General features: G+C 45.5%; 1 protein-coding gene and 2 long non-coding RNA genes across 22 annotated transcripts in view; 2 read left to right on the forward strand and 1 right to left on the reverse strand.

Annotated features, from left to right (window-relative positions):
* The window catches only part of MECOM (MDS1 and EVI1 complex locus), a 627,827-nt gene extending 614,715 nt beyond the window's left edge, over window positions 1–13,112 (reverse strand). For all 17 annotated transcript variants that reach the window (XM_086318680.1, XM_086318649.1, XM_086318689.1 and 14 more), the window contains exon 1: window positions 12,788–13,112. In XM_086318680.1, the coding sequence (XP_086174806.1) occupies window positions 12,788–12,824 (37 nt within the window). In that variant the 5' untranslated portion in view covers window positions 12,825–13,112. The remainder of the gene's footprint in view (window positions 1–12,787) is intronic.
* Window positions 7,109–8,469, forward strand: LOC147379493 (uncharacterized). The gene is made up of 2 exons (XR_015133493.1): window positions 7,109–7,183; window positions 8,231–8,469. It is a non-coding gene; the product is annotated as an uncharacterized LOC147379493 (long non-coding RNA).
* Window positions 12,715–16,597, forward strand: LOC147379494 (uncharacterized). Of its 4 annotated transcripts, none has more exons than XR_015133492.1 (5): window positions 12,715–12,849; window positions 13,763–13,936; window positions 14,008–14,070; window positions 14,438–14,524; window positions 16,449–16,597. It is a non-coding gene; the product is annotated as an uncharacterized LOC147379494 (long non-coding RNA). The 4 variants fall into 4 exon arrangements; XR_015133478.1 differs by lacking the exon at window positions 16,449–16,597 and adding an exon at window positions 14,794–15,272; XR_015133490.1 differs by lacking the exon at window positions 16,449–16,597 and adding an exon at window positions 14,794–15,272 and having other exon boundaries at window positions 14,020–14,070.
* Window positions 16,598–23,883: the final 7,286 nt, after the last annotated feature.

The raw sequence follows: 23,883 nt of genomic DNA on the forward strand, positions 1-23,883 counted from the left end.
TAAAAGCAGCTCAAAGAGCAGGACAAAAAGTCACTCCAGGCTGGTATTGCAGGAAGAAAACTTCTAACAGGAATGGAAACCATGCAGTCATTCAGAGCTTGAGGACAGTTGTCCAAGGCACAAATAGTCCTGTTTTCACCACAGAGATGAGAGATTAGTAAAAGGGTAAGTAGGGGAGAGGGGTAGAGGGATTCAATGGGAGGAAGAAGACATGGTTGATTTGAACTAAGGGGCCCCATTGGGTGGGTGAAATTAGTTTGATCAGTTAAACAAGACTGAATGCAACATCACTTGGTCAGCCTTAAATTGAAAGAGACTTTCATTATAAATGAACATTAAAATATACAGCAAAATTATTGTTGCTATTGTTTGAATTAGAGTTGGAATTTGTCTAAAACCTTGGCTTCTGATGACCTTTGTAAAGCTGACTGCCCCCAAATCCCTCGGAATTACATGAGTCCACAAACTGTTTCACTGTCTCTATCTTGATTCCACTTACAGTCTCCGGAATCAAGTCCAGCGCAGCGTTTCCATAAACCTTAAGATCAAGTGTAGATCAATAACAATTTGTAATTTAAGTGAGGAGCCGTAGGTTAAACCTGCACAGGCAAAATGAGGAGCATTATTGGTGAAAATTAGGAATAATACTCTACTTTCCAAACGTGCTTTCCAGGTGGTTTATCACTGTCAAAATAAGCCAACTGTGGATTTAGTATGCAATTAAAGTGTCAGATATCCCCGAGTTCTAGCACTGACAGTACCTGACTGCACAGGTTTTACAGGCAAAGAAATCGAAGGTGTTCACATAATCCAGCAAAGCCCATCGCTAACCACCATCACCTAACTGTACTGATATCTGCAACATGCAAAGCATAGAAATGGGGACTGTATGAAACAGAAATGGACTCTCCAGGAGTTTTACAGTTTAGCTAGAAAAATAAGATACAGAAAGTGAAGAAAGTAATTTATAACAAAATATCCAAATGATGATAGGATAAAAATAATTCCATACTATTGGAAGGAAAAAACATAGAGAAAACATGTCTCCAGGAGGGTTGAGGATGAACCACATGAAGAAGGAAACCTTTCAACTAACTCTTAAAGGAGTTAGATGTTGATGGTCAGAGGACTGTATGGGGAGGTCTACAGACTATGACAACATTGTGGCCAAAGGCTGGAAGATGGAGACACAAGACTAGGCTGACAAAAGACTGAGAAAAGCAGAATGATTAAACAAATCAGGTTGAACGGACTAATTTGGATAGGGAGACAAACAAGCCTGAAAGTCTTATAAAATAATGATGAACATGTGTTGAGCTCTTACTATTAAACATTTAATAGTAAGGTGCTTTAATACATTAGTTCATCAAGTCCTCCCATGAAGAAAATACCTTTAGTCTATAATTAAGAAAACTGTAGCCAAAAAACATTAAGTGGCCTTTATCTCACACAGTTAGTAATTGGTGGAATCAGGACTCAGACCCAAGGCCAATCTATGTCAGAACGTGGGCTCAGAATAACCATCTGACTCAAGAGTGGGAGTACCTCAAAGGCCTGACTAAAAAAATTGGGGTTTCAGTGTCAGGTGTAAAAACTGGGAGTTTATCTCCTAACCCATTGGTAATACTTATAGGCATGGTTCATCACTACTTTACAAGCATTGCTTTATCTGATGATTTTGCTAACAATGCTAACTGAAAGTTAGCAAGTATTTATTGACCAGTCCCTTGACTATAGTACTCATTTAGATATTATAGAGTTCTCAGTCTAGACATTATTGGGAAAATCTGTCGTGTCAGTATTTTATCACCATACTTCTACCTTCGTATCCGTAGGACTTAATCTTACCTCTTCTTCACCCACCACTTCTGCTAAAAATACAAATCATGACAATAAACAGAATAATGTGTGTTTATTTTCAAATGTTCCCTGAATATATCAACCTTGCTGCAAGGAGAGCCATTCTTGTCAAATAATACCTCTGTCCCTTAAAAACTAATTTCTCCATCTTAGGTTCATGTTTAAATTCAGCTGGGTTCTTCAGTTACAGATGTATAGGACACGACATCTGGACCCTCCTAGGGAGCAGGAGTGAACTCTTCCTCTGTGATACCCACAGTAGCCAAATGACTTCTTCTCCCACCAAGGAAAACCACAGAAAACTGTCTCCAAATGATTTACTGCTCAACCCCCAACCCACAAATCAAAGAATTGGGTTGAGGGAGAAATAAAGAAGAATGGTGACCAGTGGCTATGAGATGGGGAGTGACTGTTTCAGTTTATTTTCTTAAGCCAATTAATGATGAAGCAGCGTGGAGGGAAAGAAAGACACAACATGGCTGAGAAAGACTTTTTTTCCAGATAAATGGCCAGATATCAGATTCTGTAATAAGTACTTCCACCTATCAAAACACACACACACACACACACAGAGTAACTCTGGGGTGGAGGAAGAAGATACAGATCTTAGAAACACAAGGTAATATTAAGGAAGCCTTGTGGGTATCGTAAAATGTTGGAACTTTGAAGGACCTTTGTAGATCATTTAATCCAGACGTTGCAAAACCAGGGTCCATGAACTATACGTGACAGGTAGAGGTGTTTGGCTGGACCTGCAGAATGCTGTATGTTGCTGTTTAAATTGAGTCAACATTATGAAGTAGAGGAAAATTCACAGAACAATCCCGGTATGTGGCTTCTCTTACACATGGAAGACCTAGCAGCACTGGGCCACCTTTCCCAAATGCAGCAGGGAGTTAAGGCACCTTTAGAAAAGGCTTGAACCCTCAGCTTGATGCAATTCCCGCCACTGCCTCTAGCTCTGGAGTACAAAGGCTCCATGTCAACATTCAATGCAATCCCTATCAAGCTACCAACAGTATTTTTTACAGAGCTAGAACAAATAATTTCACAATTTGTATGGAAATACAAAAAACCTCGAATAGCCAAAGCAATCTTGAGAAAGAATGGAACTGGAGGAATCAACCTGCCTGACTTCAGGCTCTACTACAAAGCCACAGTCATCAAGACAGTATGGTACTGGCACAAAGACAGAAATAGAGATCAATGGAACAAAATAGAAAGCCCAGAGATAAACCCACGCACCTATGGACACCTTATCTTTGACAAAGGAGGCAAGAATATACAGTGGGGAAAAGACAATCTCTTTAACAAGTGGTGCTGGGAAAACTGGTCAACCACTTGTAAAAGAATGAAACTAGAACACTTTCTAACACCATACACAAAAATAAACTCAAAATGGATTAAAGATCTAAATGTAAGACCAGAAACTATAAAACTCCTAGAGGAGAACATAGGCAAAACACTCTCCAACATAAATCACAGCAGGATCCTCTATGACCCACCTCCCAGAATATTGGAAATAAAAGCAAAAATAAACAAATGGGACCTAATTAAAATTAAAAGCTTCTGCACAACAAAGGAAACTATAAGCAAGGTGAAAAGACAGCCTTCAGAATGGGAGAAAATAACAGCAAATGAAGCAACTGACAAACAACTAATCTCAAAAATATACAAGCAACTCCTGCAGCTCAATTTCAGAAAAATAAATGACCCAATCAAAAAATGGGCCAAAGAACTAAATAGACATTTCTCCAAAGAAGACATACAGATGGCTAACAAACACATGAAAAGATGCTCAACATCACTCATTATCAGAGAAATGCAAATCAAAACCACTATGAGGTACCATTTCACGCCAGTCAGAATGGCTGTGATCCAAAAGTCTACAAGCAATAAATGCTGGAGAGGGGGTGGAAAAAAGGGAACTCTCTTACACTGTTGGTGGGAATGCAAACTAGTACAGCCACTATGGAGAACAGTGTGGAAATTCCTTAAAAAACTGGAAATAGAACTGCCATATGACCCAGCAATCCCACTGCTGGGCATACACACCGAGGAAACCAGAATTGAAAGAGACACATGTACCCCAAAGTTCATCGCAGCACTGTTTATAATAGCCAGGACATGGAAGCAACCTAGATGTCCATCAGCAGACGAATGGATAAGAAAGCTGTGGTACATATACACAATGGAGTATTACTCAGCTATTAAAAAGAATGCATTTGAATCAGTTCTAATGAGGTGGATGAAACTGGAGCCTATTATACAGAGTGAAGTAGGCCAGAAAGAAAAACACCAATACAGTATACTAACGCATATATATGGAATTTAGAAAGATGGTAACGATAACCCTGAATGCAAGACAGCAAAAGAGACACAGATGTATAGAACAGTCTTTTGGACTCAGGGAGAGGATGAGGGTGAGATGATTTGGGAGAATGGCATTGAAACATGTATAATATCATATGTGAAACGAATCGCCAGTCCAGGTTCAACGTAGGATACAGGATGCTAGGGGCTGGTGCACTGGGACGACCCAGAGGGATGGGATGGGGAGGGAGGTGGGGGGTGGTTCAGGATGGGAAACACATGTGCACCCACGGCAGATTCATGTCGATGTATGGCAAAACCAATACAATATTGTAAAGTAATTAGCCTCCAATTAAAATAAATAATTTATATTAAAAAATTTTTAAATAAAAATAAGAGAGTGCTTGGTGCGTACACCACCATGCCTCATGCATTTGTCATACCTGCCAAATCCTGTAGGCATTCAAGTTTACAAGCTCTGCTCTACTCTGACCTCATTTAGAGAATAAGGTCTTCTCTAGAGTAGTAAAGTGAACTACAAATCTCATTTCCAGAATTCCCTGGTAGTCTAGTGGTTAAGACTCCATGCTTCCAATGCAGAGGGACCAGGGTTAATCTCTGGTAGAGGAACTAATCTCCCATGCCACATGTTGTAGCCAAAAATATAAATATATAAATTAATAATTTTTAAAAAAAAATTTTAACTCATTCTCTTAAAAGTAAAATTTTCATACGCAAGGGATCATGAGAACCAGAGGGTATGCACAACTAAACTTAGGCTGTGTACATACAATGCCAACACCTGTGGAGCAAAGGAGAATTCCCACTGTATGCACAAAGTGTCCCTCACCTCCCCCAAAAAGGGGCAAAGGAAGATTCTCAAGTTTTCAGAATAAAGGTACCACTTAGTTTGGCTTGCTGTAGACAGTTTTGACTTGTCCAAATTTTACATATGACTCCCATTTATTCTGAAGACGTGATTGATGAGGAGATATACAAACTGCTTACTATATACATGCAAATAGGTCTACAGATGAGACTGGATGAAAACAGAATGGGGAGGAGGGGAGGATGTCTTAAAAATTTGGAAAATGTAACAGATCAAACTGAAGGAAAGTGACTGAGATTGATTGAGTGATGGCTGTGACTGAGGTACAGGGGGTACACTTACTCCAATTTATTCTTACAGCAGCCTAGGAAAGTGATGTTATAACTCTTCCTTTACAAGTAAAGATCCTGGAGCTCAGAGGCATTCAATTGCTTGAAGAAGACCTGGCTATTCAATCAGGGACCACACCCAGATGCAAACTGGCGAGCACAGTGGTAACCTTCAGGACCAGATGGCTCATTCCTACTCAGCAGTATTTGTTTCTTAAGTCTGCTTGTCCCCAAAGCCCACCAAGTGCTATTACAAAGACTTTCATAAATGTCATAGTTTGAACAACCTTAACACACAAAATTAAGTCCTTTAAGCAGGTTCTTAAACTAAGTTAAGAAAGCTTTGGTCCTTCCTTTTTTATAGCCACCAATTCCTTCTCTGGTGTTACTATAGGAATTAATAAAAATCTCTTCTCCAAATAAAATTTTCCTTTAGAATTTTTTCAAACATTAGTAGTCAAGGATTTGGCTATATATACAAGCTAAAAGCAGCATGTTTGTTGATGAATAAGAATAATAACTAAAACCAAAATAAGAAGTACTTCAAAAGTGAGAGCTTTTGAAGAGTCAGGAACTTGATTAAAAATTCACTTTTTTTTTTCTATAATGCAACAGTTCTTTAACCACAAAACAGCTCTTATAATAATGCAGAAGAGTATAGTTCCAAGTAAAACACTCCCCCCATTTTAATCATGGCTATTATTTTTTAAAATGAAAATGGCTGAGGTCATTGTAATCTATTTTAAGGTTTGCATGGGTTAGTGGTATTTTTTTCTTGGCTTTGAGCTCTCCATGTTACCAGCTAAATGTTATAGGTTTTGCTGTGTGCCCTTTCAAATCCCATTCTTTTTAATAATGTTGTCCTTTATACACATAAACTAGAGTGAATTCCACTTTTTTCCCTAACAACTCCAGATGTGGTCCACACTTTCAAGAGGACCAGAACTTGCCTTTTCTTTTTAATTATGCGTGTACTTCTTAGAACAAGTACGTTCCAATCTGCATAAAAATGCTGTGGATGTTCAAATGCTGAGAGATGAGTAAAACCATAGAATTCATATGGTCCATTTCAGACCCATGCTGAAACAGTAGGATAACATGTGTATCTACCCCTTCCAACTTACAGAGACAGACACAGATAAAGAAAAAGTGCTCAGAAGGAAAACTCCATCTGGGCAAAGTTCCACACCTACCAATATTTACGGACTGTGGTAGCCTACAGATAGCCATTTAGGACACATCAGTGAAGCTCTCTGTCTTCTAGGACCCAGCAGGCAAAATTATCAAATATATAAAGACAGTACACTTACACAGTCAGGCCTCCCTTTAGATGTGATTAATATTGCACTGACTTTCTGAACTTAGCCTGGTTTTTAGTATAATTCACTACCACATCACACATAACAGCCCAAGATCCCTCTAAATAGCTCCTACCCAGCCACACATGAGAGAATGTCTCTGTAAAACATATTGTGAAGATCTGCCTATTAAAAATACTTAAGCTCTGTTTGTTTGTTTATTTTTTTTTTAAAAATCAACTTGCAAGGCCAGTGTAATAAGACACTGTGGCTTTTATGGAAGAGGTGAAATAATTTTAAACACAGACACACAATGAGTTTATTTATTTAGAAACTTGTTAAATAGAGTCTGGGAATTCAAATATTCAATGTTGACATTGTACAGAACTGGCCAGGAGCCAGAATCCAGTCTCCAGAGGGACCCATTGGACAAGGAATTCAGGCCTTTCTCTCCTCCCACTTGAGCTAAATAGGTAGAGGCCATTAGTTATACCCACAGCAATATCTGAACCGCACTCAAATAAGCTGCCCTGGCCAGGGCACTTCAAAGGACGGTAAGTGTGTTTAGCTTTTTAGTGCTGAACTAGAGCAATATGTCACACTTTTGAAAGAGTTTTGTAAACAGTTTCTTCCTTATGTAGAAATGTCTCTGAAGTTTCTTGTATGGCATGTAAGCAAAGGTAATTAACAAGGATTACACTTTTTTCATTTACTGGGGAAAAAAAAATACCCATCTGTGTGCAAACTGGAGATCTAGGAAGAAGCAGCATGCTGCTTCTCTTCCTTTCTCCCCTCTCTTGTTTGTTCCATTTGTTTGTCTCCTTTTCATCCTCTTCCTCACACTTGTTCTCACTACCCAGCCAATTTCCTTGAGAATTCCCTGGTAAATTCAAGAGTGGGAAGGGGAAAATCTAATTTTAGAAAGAGGACCTTGGCAAATGAAGTGGGGAGGAAACTAGTGATTCATATAAAAGAAAAGCAGACCCCACAGATCTTTGTAGAAAGTGCCTAGAGCTGAGACTTTCAGCTCAAGAAGGGTTAACCACCTCTCCAGAAAAATGTGCCCAGCATCTTTATGGAGTGACTGTCTGCTCCTGCTCCACCTCCCCAGAGCCCCTCTCTCCTTGGTCCCAGGGGGTTAGGAAGGGGCCTGCTTTGCCAGAGAGAGTGAATGGGTAAGTGTCCCTGAACCCCTGAGCTGTGAGAGAGTGTGTGTGTGTGTATGTTTGTGCATGTGTTGTACAAGGTCGGTGCAAACAAGGCTCCAAGCGAAGCACCGCGCCAGGCACACAGCATCTCCGATGTTGAAAGGGAAGAAGCTTTGGGCCTGGGAGCTAGCAGCCGAGCAGCTGGGGGAGTGAGGTGCGGAGGGGAGGGCGCTCTGGTGAGCACTACCTCCCTCCTCTCTAGGGCCTCCCCAGCTCCACCCCCAAGTCCCACCCGGCCTGGTTTCGAGATGATTGGAGGGGTCGTGGGGGGACAGCAGTGAACGGACGATGTACCCAGCGCTTGGGAATAGGGCTCTGCCAAGCTCTGAGTACCTTGGGAACACGGTAAGAGCCAGTGGCCAGCAGATGACAAGTCAAGTTTCTCCATTTCAGGGCCCGCTTCCAGCAGAGGCAAACGGAGGATGTGTGGGGAGAGAGGAGACTGGGCCTGGCCTGCCGAGGGCAACAAGTCGGTGCTCCCCTGCCCTCCTGGCCCGGGAGGATGGAGCCAGGAGTCCCCAGCTGTGGCCTTCCTGCCCCAGGCGACGTCTGCAGCCTGGGATAACATGGCCCTAAGTCGCAAAAAAAAAAAAATGAAATAAAATAAACTCCCAAACGACAAGATGTTTAAAGGAAAACTGCTTACTGAATTATTACCCTCAACTTTTAAAAAAGAAGAAAGCAAAAACGTCGGGATGACTCATTAATTTCTATTCGATGAGCGTCCTACGTGTTGAATGTCTGCCTGCTGAGGAGGCCGCGCCCGCCCACGGGTAGTGAGGGGAGGCCTCCGCTCAGAAAGCCAAGAGCTGGGCTACCCTGCAAAAGACACACTCAGGCACACTTACACAGACACACCGCAGCCAATGGCCCCCAGACCTGCGACTCCTCGGCCCCTCACAAATAAAAACCTGAAAAAGGAGCCTTTTATTCCAGCCTTCCAGCCCCTGTAGCTAATGAACCGTCCCCTTTCAGAGTGTTGAAGATGAGTGTGAGGGGAGAATGAAAAACGTTATTAACCTTCCCCTAAACACAGATTTTTTTTTTTTTTTTTTTGGCGAAACACATCGAAATGCTTCGTTCTAAGTGCCAAATGCAATAAAGAAGCCCTAAGCCAGGGTAATGGTCAAGTAATGGTAAATAAACCGCCTTCCTAAACGGGGCCTCCGCAGGGCAAGCGCTTTTTTCCCCCTCCTCAAAAGCAGACTGAAATAAACAAATAAAATGCGTGTTTTAAGCAAAGCTTTGTGCTTTCATCTGAGCTTTTTAAAGGATAAAGGAAAACGCAAGTAGATAGGCATGGGGCAGTGGAGGCTGGAACCTAGGCTTGCGGTTCTTTGCCATCTTATGTACTTGGCTTACTAAGGGGAGGCGTTTAGGCAGGAGAGGAAGAGTCGTCATCTACCTTACCTACTTCAGAGCCTCTTTTTAAACCGAGATCAAGTGTACAAGTAACAAGTGCCCCCCTCCCCCGCCCTCCCCTCACCGGGGTCTTGCTAATCGCATCGCCTTCTGGGTCTTTACAAGACTTCTGCGTGGCCCGGTAGCTAAGGGGGGTTATTCGCTGCAACTCGTTCATTGCTGTGATTGAAACCCTGCCGGGTGTCACTTTGGAGAACTGGGGTGGGGGCGGGGGGGAGGGTTCCTTCAGTTTTCGGGCCCTAGACGCGCTAGACAGATCCAACTTCACTTCTTTCCCATCACCAGAAGGAAACAGTTGCAACTGGCACTTCTGGCACGGCCCAGGTGCTGTCCTGGCCGCCCAAGAAAACGGCTGGGAAGCCTCACCCGGCTGCCAGAGATTGCTTGGCTTTTAGTTTTCTTTTCTTAAAGGTGGGAATAAAAGCCACCATCTTTAGACAGTACAAATGTCAGTCTTTCTGCTTTTCCCTTATTTTTTTTTTAATGTAATGGTTTATTCCTCCCAAATGATTTGCAACGAATGTATCGGTTTTAACTGTTGTGTAAGAAAAAAACAAGCCCTGTAAGTCGGGAAGTAGGCTGTGCATTCATTCTGAGTTTAACTTCAGAGGTACTTTCAGGGTCTGTGGTCCCTGGTTTGGATCCTTGGAATCCTGTACCGTAGCCAAGATCGCGACAAGACTTGGCCACCAAAGAAATTTACAAAATACATGAAGAATAACAGTCGAGGAAACAACTGTTTCTAAGTGACTTGATTCCACTGCAGTGTTTACTTTTACAACAAAAAGGGTGGTTTTGTTTTTTAAAGTATGCTGGTCACACTGCCTCTTCCTAACCCAGAAAAAGAAAGAAACCCGGTGCAGACACAGCCACGAAGTTTTCGTTGGCTTCACAGCAGGGGTCAGCGACTATCTCCGCCCTGCGCTCGGAAACTCACGCACTACGCGGGGAAGGAAATACCGCTTCAAGATACAAAAAATTCTTAGTTTTAATATGATTTCCTTCGTTACCCAGATTAGAACCGAAGAATTGCATAAAGCAGCGCTGCTGTCCGAAAGGCAGCCGTGTTGGCAACAGCTGGAGCAGCGCCAGCGGGAACCTGAGGCTTAGCAAGAAAAGTTTGTGAGAGTTCGCATCTAGTTATCAGAAAGCCGCAGCGGCATCCTTAGAAACACTAGAGACAAAATGAACGGGTCTCCCACTGGATGAATGACAAGTATCCTCAGATAGGAAACCAGACTCGGTTTCTGGATGTTGAGTGGGCTGTGCGTGCGGGAATGTTTGAATTCGGCAGCGAACAACTTGGTAATTAAAATAGTTGAAGAAGTTGCCCAAGAAAATTCGAAGGGTTTTGTGTTCTGCTTTCACTTCGGCGGATACCAGGCAATGAGGCGCGCGAAGGGTTCGGCTTTCATTTCACAACTTAGGCAGAGTTGAAATCGGCTCTCAACCCCCCGCTTCGTCCCCGCAACCACACACACACACACACACACACACACACAGCCCTAACCCTCAGTCGGAATTGAAGCCCACAGGCCTCCAAGCATATATGTACATTTATTCCTCCTCCGATGAAAATAAAGACATCGGCCCCATTAAACGCAAACAGGAAAAACAGGAGTTCCACAGGCGCGCTTTGACACTGTAGCAGCCAAGTGAAATGAACAATATCCAAAAGAGAAATAGATGGACTGATGGCCCAAGGACTCCTATATATAGGTTGATCCCTGAGACCAGAGCGAAAGGAAACGTATTTGGGCGAGAGGGAGTGCTTGGGTGAGAACTGGAAGAAGCACTGGAAAGGCGCCTAAGATGACAGCATCTCGCTGGGCTAGACCGCGGACTCTCACCACTAAAGAAACCCAGCCGCCCGAGGTGCCGCTGCCTTCCGCGCGGCTGCGGCGGGGACACCAAAGGCGGGAAGGCTCGGGGCGTTACTTGGCTTTAATATGCAGAGGTGGGGGAGACTAGGGGTTCACTTGGGAGAAGCATCCCACCCACCACCCTATCTCTACGTTCTCTGATCCACACGCAAAACAAGAGAATTATGTTTTCAGCGAGCGGGAGAGCGAACGGCGGCCTGTGTTTTGCCGAGGCTGCTGCAGCCCCGCGTGCTGACACCTTGCGGAGGAGCGCTTTGAACTGCCCCGGATCGCTCCTGGACTCGGCACCGCCGGGTCCCCTTAGACTCGACATAGAAGCATTTGGACAAATCCAGTCCCGTAGCTTATACTCCCGGCTGATGCTACCGATTTCTCGGACAGTGTCGGCTCGGCGGGCAATGCCGGCCGAAGCCACCCAACACTTCGGCGAGAAGCATGGGGGATGGGAGTCCCGTCGCCCCTACCCCGAACTCAATCGCCCTCTTCCCGCGTGACCAAGGCCGCTCCACGCCGGGCAGGCAGGGGGCGCCGGGGAGGGTTAGTGACCCAAGACCTCGGCTGCGTCCAGAAACAGCGCGGGAGGCTCCGCCGCGCCCTCTCCGAGCCCAGTGTCCCCGCAGCCCGCCCCCTGGGGGTCACTCGGCGCCCTGCCAGCCTGGAGCTCGCGGGCCGGAGCGCGCCCTTTCGGCCTCCTGCTCCTCGGCTGCTGTCGCCGCTGGCTGCGCGCCCTCTAGTCCGCGCTCTCCAGGCGCTCGCGGGGCCTCTTCTCTCCCCACCTGCCCGCGGCTCCGCGGAGCTGGTAGCTCGGCTCTGCCCGCGCCGGCCCCCCCGCCCCCCGGCCACCACACACACACACACACACACACACACACACCCGGACTACAGCCTCCACCCTCGTCTCCCCCACTCCCCACCCCAATCCTCCCGCCGCGCCGCGCACGCTGGAGAACACGGCAGAGCGCACAGCGCCCACTACCGCAACAGCCGCTCGGCGCAGCCCGCCAGCCCGCGCAACTTCCAGCGGCCGCCTCGCAACTTTTCCCAACTCCACCACGGCTGCCCGCCGCCGCCGCCGCCACTGTAGCTCCCTCCGAGCCTTCCACCCACCCCAAACCCCAGAAACAAACCGAGGCGCGAAAAGGCTCTTTTCCCCAGCCCGCCCCCCCCTCCCCGATCCCCCGCTCCCCCTCCCACACCCGGGACTAGCTGGTTGGCCAGAGGCAACTCTCCTCCGCCTGGGGGGAAGGGGAGGGGAGGGGGAGACTTTCGCATCTCCTCTCCCCCACCCCCACCTCACCCACCCACCCCACCCCTTCCCGCTCGCTCTCGCTCTCTCTCCTCCCTCCCACCCAGGTCTTTGCTGCCCCCACCCCCACCCCCACCCCCACCCCGGGGTTGCCACAGCTGGTCCGCGCACTAGGCTCGAGGGTTGCCCCGGCTCCTCTGGCGCCCAAACAAGGAGCTAGAGCGCGGGCGGCCGGCGCGGAGGCTGGACTGGCAGGTTGCTGGAGCTGCTCTGCGCCTGCCCTCCAACCGGGGCCCCGGCGCGAGAGGCAGCCCCGCTCTCCCTCCCGGAGCGCAGTAGACAGATATGCAAGATGGCAGAGGAGGGGGAAATCCAATAGAAAAGGGATATTGCACCTACTTGTGGCCAGTTTCCTTGCCCTGCCTTTGGATCTCATGCTGTGCCCAGTCCTGCAGCCGCTGGTGTGTGGTTGGGGTTTTTTTTTCTTGGATCTTTTCCTTCTTTTGCTCTCCCTCTCGCTCCCTCCCTCTCCTCTCTCTCTCTCTCCCTCCCCCTCTCTCTCTTACACACACACACACACACACACACACACACTCTCTCTCTCTCTCTCTCTTTCTCTCTCTCTCTCTCTCACACACTCACTCTCTGTCTTTCCCTCTTTCACTCTCTCTCCCTCCCTCTCTCCCTTTCTCTCAATCCACACTCGCTATCTCTCCAGCATTGTCAGTTTGGACACCTTCGCACATGCGCGCTAGACGCCCCTCCAACATCTCAGCGCCGCCAAAAAAAGTTTGGAGCGATTTATCACTTTGATTTGGAGATCTTGTCAGATGGCAATCGCCGAGGAGGCGGAGAAAGGGAGCCATGGGGAGGGCGGCGGGGGGCGGGGAACGAGCGCAGGGAGTCGGAGGGGAGCAGACACCTCGCCCAGAAAAAAAAAAAAAAAGGAACGAAAAGACTCGGTCAAAGGATTGATTTCGTGTTGGAATCACCAATAAGCCTGTATCATTACTATTATTGTTTTTCCCACCATAAATTGCAGGACATTTTCTGTACGGTCCTTGGGGGAAAGCAAGGAGTAGGGGGAGGGGAGGGGACTTTTAAAAATCTTTCCCACACTAAAGAACTAGAAGGACCGGACTCTCGGCGAGCGATCCAGGAGAAAGTGAGAATCATCCTGAACTTCGGGAAATCTGCTGCGGCTACTACTGCTACTGAAGCTATTGCGGCTTCTGCTTTCAGAGCTGAAAGCAGAATAAATAACTGCTTCTTCCTTGATTTTAGGTGTAATGCTAATACTTCCTGCCATCCTTGGAACATGTCAGTTGGTTGGTCTATTCTCACCAAGTAATAATGATCACCCTTGATTCCCAGGTCCGGGAACCTTGGGCATTTGACATCCAAGACCTTCTTTTTGCCTTCCCTGAGGTCGGCTGTCACCTTCCGGCCTCCCCCACCGCTGCCCCTGTCGCCTCCTGCTGCAGCTCAGCCTGTCTGCCATTTCACTCATTCGCTTAAACCCACGACCTCCCGGGTCATAAGGAAGAGGTAGGAGAGAGATTCCCCCATCACCACCACTTTTTTAAAAATACATTATTGAAAATTTGCTTTAATTACAGGATTTACCAAAGAAGTGGGCAAGCAGAAATGAGGACCTCTTAAAGGAGCTAGCTGTGTTTAAGGTATGAATAAATCTGAGTAAGTGTGGATTTTCTTTTGGTACAACCTCCTTACCTTAGTTTGTTCAATACCTTCCATGAGCTATTTATGTCCTCATTAATATCTGTTGCAAATCCTACCAGACACCGTAAAAGAAAATCACAGTTTTTTTCTCTGTGCTACAGTGATACATCCTTGATGTTCAAGTTAAAGGAAAGAGAAAAGAATAGCAGGTTCTGGGCGTGAGTTTAAGGAAGGGTATGGGAAGGAAGATAACCAAGAATGCCCAATTGTACCTGTTGTCATTTATTGTCAAAACTAGGAACAGATAGCAAGGTTCAACCCCAAATGGGACTATCCATCAGTGGCTCGCAAATATCTTTATTCCAGAAAATTGAAATTTGAAAGATTCAGCTTGGCAAGGATGCCCATCACTTCTCTTTCTTCAGAGCTGTGTAATTCTGGGAGCATTTGGCTGTAAGTACAGGTCCCTGGAGAATCAAGCTACAAGACCCAAGGGAGACAGATGTGTAATGTTGAAATGTGAGGTAGGGGAGGGGGGAGATGGAACAGGGTGATGAAAAAATTACACAGAGTAGGAGTAAAACAGTTTCCAAAAGAGAAGAACTCTGGTGCTCACACACGTGGGCACAAGAGAACTCTATCATCCCCTCTGAAGTAAAGAGGCAAGTTTGGGTGGGGGTGTTTCCATTCCTTTTACAATTCCTATTGCCCTCTGCATACAGGTGGTGTGCTCATACATTTGGCCGGTGCAAAATGACCAGGCACTTCAGCATTCTGAATGTCAATGCCGGAAGTCTATGACTGAGTTCACTAGGTTCCCTCAGTTTACATGAAGGCAAGCCTTCCCGCCAACCAGAAAAGGTCCTCAGAGAAATGGGAGTTGAGAGCTTTCACCAAAGAAAGTAAAATCTCTAGGGAGAGAAACACACTAGACTGACTGGCAAGAAGTTCATAGAAACTGCTTCTGATCCATTTAAAGGACTCTCTGGGGACCCTCACCTAGGCCAGAGGATAGAGAGGCAGTCCAGAGGACCAAGCCCCTCCCAGCTATCCAAACCTAAAGGTCTTTGACTTTCAGGAAAGGTGGTAGAGTCCACTAAGGATGTAAGAGCGCCTGGACAGGAGGAGGCTCTGCCTGAGAGGTTTCATTTCACCTTGTCACTCTGGGGAACTTAAAAATAAATAAAAGAAGTTAACATTGCCCCCTTGTACTATTCTACTTAATTCCTTTTATCTCATGCCCAGGGTGGGGGTAGAGGTCTATATTTGGGTCCCCTTGCAGAAAGGGGGTTAAGAGGAGTGATGGGCAATTTTATAGAAAATGAAGGGACCATGGAATCAAACCCAAGTAAAAACAAGACCCACATGTGAAGCTGCAGTCGTCGTTTCTGCTGAAAAATTATAAACCACAGTGGTGGACCAGGGGTTGGGGTGGGGGCTGTGAGAATTGGGTGGGATACGGAAAACTAAAGAAAATCAAAACTGATTTCCCCCCTCTGTCCTGAAAGCCTTTCTAGAGGGCAGGGGGTATGGGGAGTGAGGCGCAGCCAGGGCACACTCCCCTCCCTGGTTTTTCAAATCCCTGGGGTCAGTGGCTTCAGCGAATGGGTCTTCAGCCTGGTCTTTCCAAGAGTTTCCGACAGGAGCAAAGCCAACATATTCTAACTGAAAAAATAAACACAAACTCCTCTGTGCCCTTGGGCCAAAGCACTGTGAAAAGATCAGGCATCATACTTGTGGTTGTTGTTTAATAAAAGTACTCACAGAATCATCGCTTTTGTTCTCAAACCTGAAAACTGGGTTTCTTTTCTTTTTTTTATTTCTTTATTTTATCATGTGCTTTCTGCCCTGAGTGTTAATAAAAGAACTAACGTGCTAGTTCAAGTGTGTTTAACCCGATGGAGCAAATGCCAGCAGCCGCGGACCGCGCTCACCGCCTGCAGCGCCACTACCCCTGAGCGCCAACCCCGGCGGGTTCCCACTCCCCAGTACCCGGACCCCGTCAGGTCCACCTGTCCCAAGTCTCAGCCGTGAGACCCAACAGGTGACTTTCTGTTCAGCGGCCCCTGAGGTTCCCGACACCCTTTGACGTCCCGTCTAAGCTGTCGCTGGCCCAAGAGAAAAGAGGCCTCCAACAAGTTGTCGGAGCTGCAGTCGCTGCCTGCATCCGCACCGTCCGCCTTTCCCTCTCCTCCTGAAATTCGTTTCCTTAAGGGGCAGCAGACTGGGTCCCACGTTTTCTTGCGTTTCCTCCCACGGAAACGGGCATCCTGGAAACAGTGCGTCCTTGGAAAGTCGATGAGTTTACGGGCTGTTTGGATTTGCTTGTTTTATTACTGTCGGTTTTTTTTTCTTCCGGATTTTTTTTCTATAACAGAAGCAGAGAACACGAGCTGGGAGTTGGAGGAAAGATGGGTCGTTGAAGAAGAGAACGGGACAAGCATATCTCTTTTCCAGCTATGTTTCTTTAGTTAATGCTAGAAACAGCAAAGAACCGATTTTCAATAAATTACATGCAACAGGAAATCTTCCTTTCCTCGCATTATAATTGAACCAGCCCCACGGTATCTTTGAAAAAAAGTTTGAATTCTTTAAGGAGGTATTTCTTGGCCTATTGTCTTTGTGCAGTGAACTTTACATCTTGCTATTCAATCACAACCTATATTCTGCTGGCTACCAGCAAGATTAATTTAATCATTGTAATGCAATTATTAATACTGTTTACCCAACGCTGGGTTTCAGGTTGGCTGTTAAGAAATTAAACTCTCGCTGGGTGACCAGAGCTAGGCAGGGGTTTCTTCATGTTGAAATGAAACAGTCCTCTTTATTTAGTCTCAGAGCTCTAGCTTTCGGCCACCAGCTCAATTAGCCAAAATGGAAACAATTTTCATTCATTGCAATAACTCACTGTTCTTGAGATCGCTTTCAAAATATACACTTTATTATTATACGCTGACCTCCGTGGCGTGGAGTGGCAATAAAAGAAAGAGGCAGTGAGATCTATCTAGCCCCCTTCGGCTATAATTATTAGAAATTAATTGGGTTCAGGACCCTAGGTAGTCTAGCTAAATTAATAGCTTGTCTAGTGGTTAAAATCCGAATTTTTAGTCCACGGGAGAGAAAGAGAGAGCCACAGACATGAAATGCAGACCCAAGGGACGCCTGTGTTTACTTGCAAGACGCTCATCTATTAAATAGTGTCCAGAATACATTTGAGTTGGGGAGAGGGGCCCGGAGTTGGAGGGGGCGGGAGCCAGAAGAAAGAAAGGAGCGAGATGGGGAGGGTGGCTACGACTGAGCAAAAGGTCTCGAGTTGATTTTATTCGATTTTTCTTGTGTGCATTGTTTTCGGGAGGGGTTGCATTTAGGGGTTAAAATAAAAAATAAAGATCCAGTGTACTCGGAGCTGTCGTGCCGGAGTAAAAGTGAAAAGGGAGCCTTAGGCAAAAGGAAATTACTGCGAGCCCGCGTGACCTTTCAGGGAGGTAATCAATCAAGTGATCAACAGGGATATTTATCATCGCTATATAGGACTACTTCGCCTTGCACGGGCGGGGGTGGGGTGGCGAGAGGAGGGTGGAGACGCGCGCGCACACACACACACACACATAATCACAAAAGTTTGGACAAACCCGATTAAGTCTCAAGACAGAGAACGTAGGCTTTAATAGATGTTAAGATTGTCCCTTTAGTCTGGGAGAAACACAGCCTCATACATCCACGCAAGGGGAAACGCGCACATCCCCGCTGCAGTGGCTGTGTGAAGGTGTTAAGTTGAAAGCGTCCACTGAGCTTTGCCCAGAAAGGAAAGCTCTCGGTGATTAGAGCGGTGGAAGGGCAGGCGAGGCGCGGGGCTAGCTTGGTTTCATTGACCTGCGGGAGAAGGGGCGCCACGGGCCGCAGGGGGCGCGGGAGGCGGGTACCCCTCTCCGCGGCGCACGGACTCCAGGTCAAAGCACCCAGGCAGCCTCCTCTTCCTGCGAAATCCTCGCGCTGCCCCAGGGAGAGAGGCGGGTGGCGCGCTCGGGGCCAGCCGGCTCCGGGGAGCACGCGCTGCGGGACTTCGGCGGCCGCGCGTTTTCTGCCCAGTTGTTACCTTCTCTACCTTGTAAAACTCGCCGTTTTGTAAACTGAGTTTTCGGTCCTGGATTTCTTAGCAAATCGTTAGATTTTACAATCCTGCTCCTACTCTCTGGTCGTTCAACACCCCCTCCCCAATGTCAGAAGTATACGTAAGGGAAGAGGGGGCGCGAGGTGGCTGACTTTTCTATAATGATAATGATATTAAATAGTATACTTCAAATCTAGGCTCCCGAGGCCCTTGCCCAGCTCGGGGATTGTAATCAGCAGTTCTTGCGAGAGAAGGTCGGGCTGATTACTGGCCCTCGAGGCTGAGACCTATTTCCCGACGGGTTTATGAAACACAGGTTGGGGTGATGCGCGCCACCTCCCAGGTAGCTTGCCGCCGCTCCCGCGGTGTGGGAATGTGGGGCCGCGCCAGGGCCCCGCTGGTTGGCACCAGATGCTGAGCTCGCGCTCCCCCGCCCGTCGCTCCCGCCGCCCTCCCCGGGATCGCAACGGCCTGATCCCGCACAGCCTTAGTCTGCGGCGCCCCCGCCTGGCTTCCCCGGCCGCCGCAGCTCCGGGTGCGCCCGCTGCGTCGGGCTCCAGCTGTGCACAGTAGCCGCCAGGGTGTGGGGGTGGGAAACAGCTGGAGCGCCCCGGGGAAGCGTGTGTTGGGGTGGAAAGAAACCCAGCAAGGAGGATTATGAGGCGATCAACTCCTGGAGTTGCTACTGGTTTAGGATCAGGAGGAGCAGCTTCGGGGGGCACAAATCTCTGCCCTTGGAACAGGAGCTCCGGAGAGAAACCAGAGTACTGGTACGCGATGCCCCGGAGAAGTTTGCAACTCCTTAGGTCCCTTCTGAAAGAATATGCCAGAGGAGTGCACCTCAAAGTTAAAAGTGCATGTAACCCCCCCGCCCCGGGGATCTTGTTTAAAAGCGCTTTCTAATTCAGTTAAGTCTAGAGTAAGACCCAGGCAGTCTGCATTCCTAACACACTCCCAGGTGAAGCGGGTTCTCCTGCAAGTGTGGCCCGCGGACCGGCGACAACAAGCATAACCTGAACTTTATTAGAAATGCAGACGCTCAGGTCTCAACCCAGACTTACTAAATCGAAATCAACATTTTAACAGGTGGCTCGCTTGAACATTTTAAGTTGGGGAAGCACTGCCCTAGAATGTTCCTGGCCAGGTTTTCTTTCTCCTGTCTTGGATCATGACACCTCTGTGATAACCTCATTTTAAATCCTGCTTTCTGCCTTGGTCACGGGAGCGGGCGCAGTGAATGAACTTATACCATTAAAGGCTACTACTCCTCTGGCCCCCGTCTGCCGCCAGCAAGGCCTTCTTGGATCCTGGTCTGACTGACAGCCGCCTCCACTTCCCACTCACCCGCACCCCCAGCCTTTTGCTGTCAAGTGTATGACATGTATTTCTCCCTCCTTAGATTAGAGTTCTTTGTTTACACGTCTTCCTTCCCCTCTCAGCTGTAGGCTTCTTGAAGGAGACCATGCCTATCTTGGCTAAGCTTTGTTTTCTCACTCTAACATGGAGTTGTTCCTTTCCATGTGGGATTAGTGTATGAAAATGTCTTGTGAACTGTAAAGCTGAAACAACTGTTATCTCTTTTTCTCAATCCCCCTTTCCATAGGCTAGCACAATGCTTTATATCACTAGGCACTTAATTTGTTGTTGTCTTTCTCTGGAAAATTCTGGAACTCACACGTCTGATATCCTGAGCCCAGATTACAGCCAAATTTAAAGCTCTTTGTGTAAGCCCTTGAGTTCTAGTTTTCTCTTCTATAGAAATCTCTAGAGAAAGAGAAATCTGGGGCAGAAAGAATTCAGAGAATTGTGTGACATCTTCATATTCTAATTTTGTGACTCAGAGAGTTGATACTGAAGCCTGGATTTCTCAGCATTCTAAGTGATGAATACCTGAAGGTTGAGAGGTTCAAGGGTTAAAAGCTAGGTTTTGTAAAACAAAATTAAGAGAGTCCTTTTTTAGGGTCTGCAAAAGAAACAAATGCCATCAAAGATCTTGGAACTCTTTTGGAAAAACCGTGGTTGCCATCTTTAGGAAAAGATGGCAGTGTTCAAATTTCGGGACTGTTGTAAATTAGACAAACTCTGGGAGAGCAAAATAGCATTCCAAGACCTTAAGAATCAAACCTTTGAAAGTTCAAATCCCAGTCCTACCTGTACCAGCTCGTTAACTTTAAGCAAGTTATTGAATGTCTCTGAGTCCTCGTCTTCTCTTCTGTATAATGGGGACAATTGTGTATATCTTGCAAAATCATTACAAAGATTAAAGATAATGTTTACAAAGTGTTTAGTATTTAGTGCCTACTACCTAATAAAAATTTAACAAAAGGAGCTATAAGAGATCTAACATTTGTAATTTGGCATAATGATAAGGCTTATGTCAAGTGTATGTGTGTCCAGGAGTCTTGGACAGTGCCCTTCCCATTCCCATCTGGATTGAGACTTTTTTTCCTTTACTCAACAGACTGGTCTCTCAAATAGCTGAAACCCAAGGCTTTTGATATATAAAATCTGGCTGGTGCCACTTGATCTCAACATTGCAGTTTGAACAGGCACCAATGTGTGTGTGGTTGGATTTTTAGCTACATATTTTTAATGGTTTCTTATGTACTTGTGCCTGCTCTCTACATGAAAAGTGAAAAAAGCGAAAGTGTTAGTTGCTCAGTCATGTCCAACTCTTTGTGACTCCATGGACTGTAGCCAGCCAGGCTTTTCTGTCCATGGGATTCTCCAGGCAAGAATACTGGATTGGGTAGCCATTCCCTTCTCCAGGGGATATTCCTGACACAGAGATCAAACTCTGGTCTCCTGCATTGTGGGCAGAATATTTACCATCTGAGCCACTATACGAATCAGGGTCATACCAAACAGCTCATCCCAAACTGAACCCTGACCATCTCCCAGACAGCTTGAGGCAACAGAACCTGGGCCACGGTGATGAGAGCCCCTGAGACTCAATGACAGGAACGTTGCTCCTCCCCTAGCCATGTGATTGCAAGTCTTTCAGAACAGTAGCTACAAAGTCATCACTTGAAGATACCCTGGTGGGCTGCTGTCTATGGGGTCGCACAGAGTTGGACACGACTAAAGCGACTTAGCAGCAGCAGCAGCAGCAGTGTGTCTAGTAACCATAGTCTCTCCCTGTGAGATGAAAGCCATACAGACAATTTGAATAGAGAGGTTTTTAAGAGGATTAGTAAGTGCTTTCTCTTTAAAAAAAAAATTGTTTATTTGATTTCTTGTTTGTTTATTGTTTTGAAATTTTGATTTTCATGAATCTAGTTGTTACCCTTACTGTCAATACATGAAACTAATTGACAGTCTAGATCGCTGCCAGGAAATAAAAGACCTGTGAAATTTACACATGAGGTACTTTAAAATTCTTTACTCAAACAAATGATTATGGTTGACATGAGAAAATATAGACATCATCAAAGTACATTAATTTACTAAGGTACTTTTAAACTTATAGATATAGCAGATTTTCCACATCTTTTAAAGCACAAACTATAGGACCCATGCTGAGACAGCTTATAGAGAAGACTGCCTTGTAACGAGATCCTCAGTACTCAGTAACTCAATTCCTTTGACTTGGGTCCAAGGCAGTCCTGGCTACCCTCAAACTCAGCTATAGAGTGAACACCCTTAGCCATGACAGAGTGTGATACAGGTGTGCCCTGCTTTATGAAAAGCCACATCACAATGTGATTATTCGCTCCATGCTATTTTATTAAATAATGAGTTCCCATGGGACATTTAAAATATGATTTGACTTACAAAAATTTGATTTATACTCACTTTTCCCAGAAACATACCTATGAAGGTAAAGTTCTATTTTTTTAAATGATGATGCATGTCCCTTAGCGAATGTTTTATAAGCAGTCCATTTTCAAAGGTTAAGACACGGAAGCATACCACAGTTCTGAGACTGGAGAAGAAATAATTTCTGTATAGAAAGTCAATTGTACACAGAAGAAATTAGGAACTGATCTGTTGAATTATCTATTTTGAGGGCTCATGCAGATGTACTGGAAGTCCGACTCATGATAGGATTCAGTTTTAAAATGTTTCAGAAAACAGTGCTCTTGTACTGGGTTTTAATACAAAAATTTCCAAATCAACTCTATAAACACTCTTGAAAATACTTTTCAACACTGGGGAAGAATTTTCTGTTGCATAGAGAAACTCGAGAATAATTCTAAGCTTGCTCTGCACTTATTCCCAGGTAGAATAGTCTGTGGGTAAAAATATTACCATCCATCTCATATCCAGGTTTTCACCTAGCTAGCTGATATTGAACTTGGAATTCTGAAGCTGGATATATTGATACACGCATACATTGACACATCATGACATTGGCATTGTTAAGGGCTCTGGGAGACAGATTTCTTTTCTAGCTGGGATGGAAGCACCAATGCAGAGCAATCAAGATAGTAAATGCTGTCAATATTCTGATGCATTTGCTTCTGTTGCATTACTGTTATGCTGAGATTTTAACAACAGTTGTGTTTAAATCTCTATTGATCAACAATCATGCAGGTTTCTCCACCTCACTAAATGGGCAATCCAGTGCTTGGTGCTACTAGTGTCTCCCCCCACCCCACACCCCTGGGAAGGTGCAACCTGTAGTCATAGAGCATGGGCTCTTTAGCTCTAAGAACTACCTTTCCTAATTCACCCTACACACTACTGCCTGATTAAGCTTCCTATAGCACAGTTCTGAAAATATCATTCTACTACTCAGAATCATCAAGAACTCTTCGTTTTTATTTTTGAGATAAAGCCCCCAATTTTTGCTTTTCATTCAAAGGTATTCTAGATAGAGGAACAAGCAAGAGAGATGGGAAAGCATGAGATATGTACCAGAAGTATTAAAAATCTTATTCTGAAAAAAAAAAAAAAAGAATCTTACTATGCCTGAGTTATGGGATTCAAGAAGAGACTTCATAGGTTCAGAAAGATAAGTTGGGCATATGCCATGGAGGGCTTATAATGAAAAGCAAAAATTGGGGGCTTTGTCTTGAAAATAATTGAATGATCTTGAAGATTCTGGTTAACATGGTGGTGGTATTAAAACTGTGCCTTAGGAAGAATTAAGCAGGCAATGGTGTGGGAGGGATTACATTTCCTCTTCACATGTTCAGTCTACCTATCTTTCAGATCCAAGACAAACATCACTGCCTCCAATAAACTGTTGATATATTTCTCCAAACTGGAAGCAATCCCTTCCCATTGCCAATCACCTTTAGCACCTTTTCCTTGCATGTTGGTTTTGTCTGTTCCTCTATGATCTCTTGTAATGGATTGTAAATTCCTTGAGGGATATTTGTATCTAACACTTTTTGTCCTCCAGTGTTAAAGAACATCTTGCTAAAAACTAGCAGCTCTTTCTAAATGTAAGGACTTCAATTTTTCAACAATTTATGAAAATGCTCAGTAGTTACTATTTTTGATCAGCCACTCCTTCAGTCTCTCAACTTGTTCTTTCTTGTTCTCTTTTCTAGATACTTTTGTGCTATCTTCCATGTTTCTTCACCTTTCTTTCATAAATTCTCCTCTCTCTGTGCTTAATTCTGAATCATTTCCTCAGATTTATATACAAGTTCTTTAATTCTCCCTTTATCTGTATCTAAGATCCATCTTAGATAAAAGGGACTTCTCTGGTGGCTCAGATGGTAAAGCGTCTGTCTACAATGTGGGAGAC

Source organism: Bos grunniens, chromosome 1 (assembly GCF_055505025.1).
Source record: "Bos grunniens cultivar Pamir isolate PY7600 chromosome 1, Bosgru_T2T1.0, whole genome shotgun sequence".
NCBI classification, from domain to species: domain Eukaryota; kingdom Metazoa; phylum Chordata; class Mammalia; order Artiodactyla; family Bovidae; genus Bos; species Bos grunniens.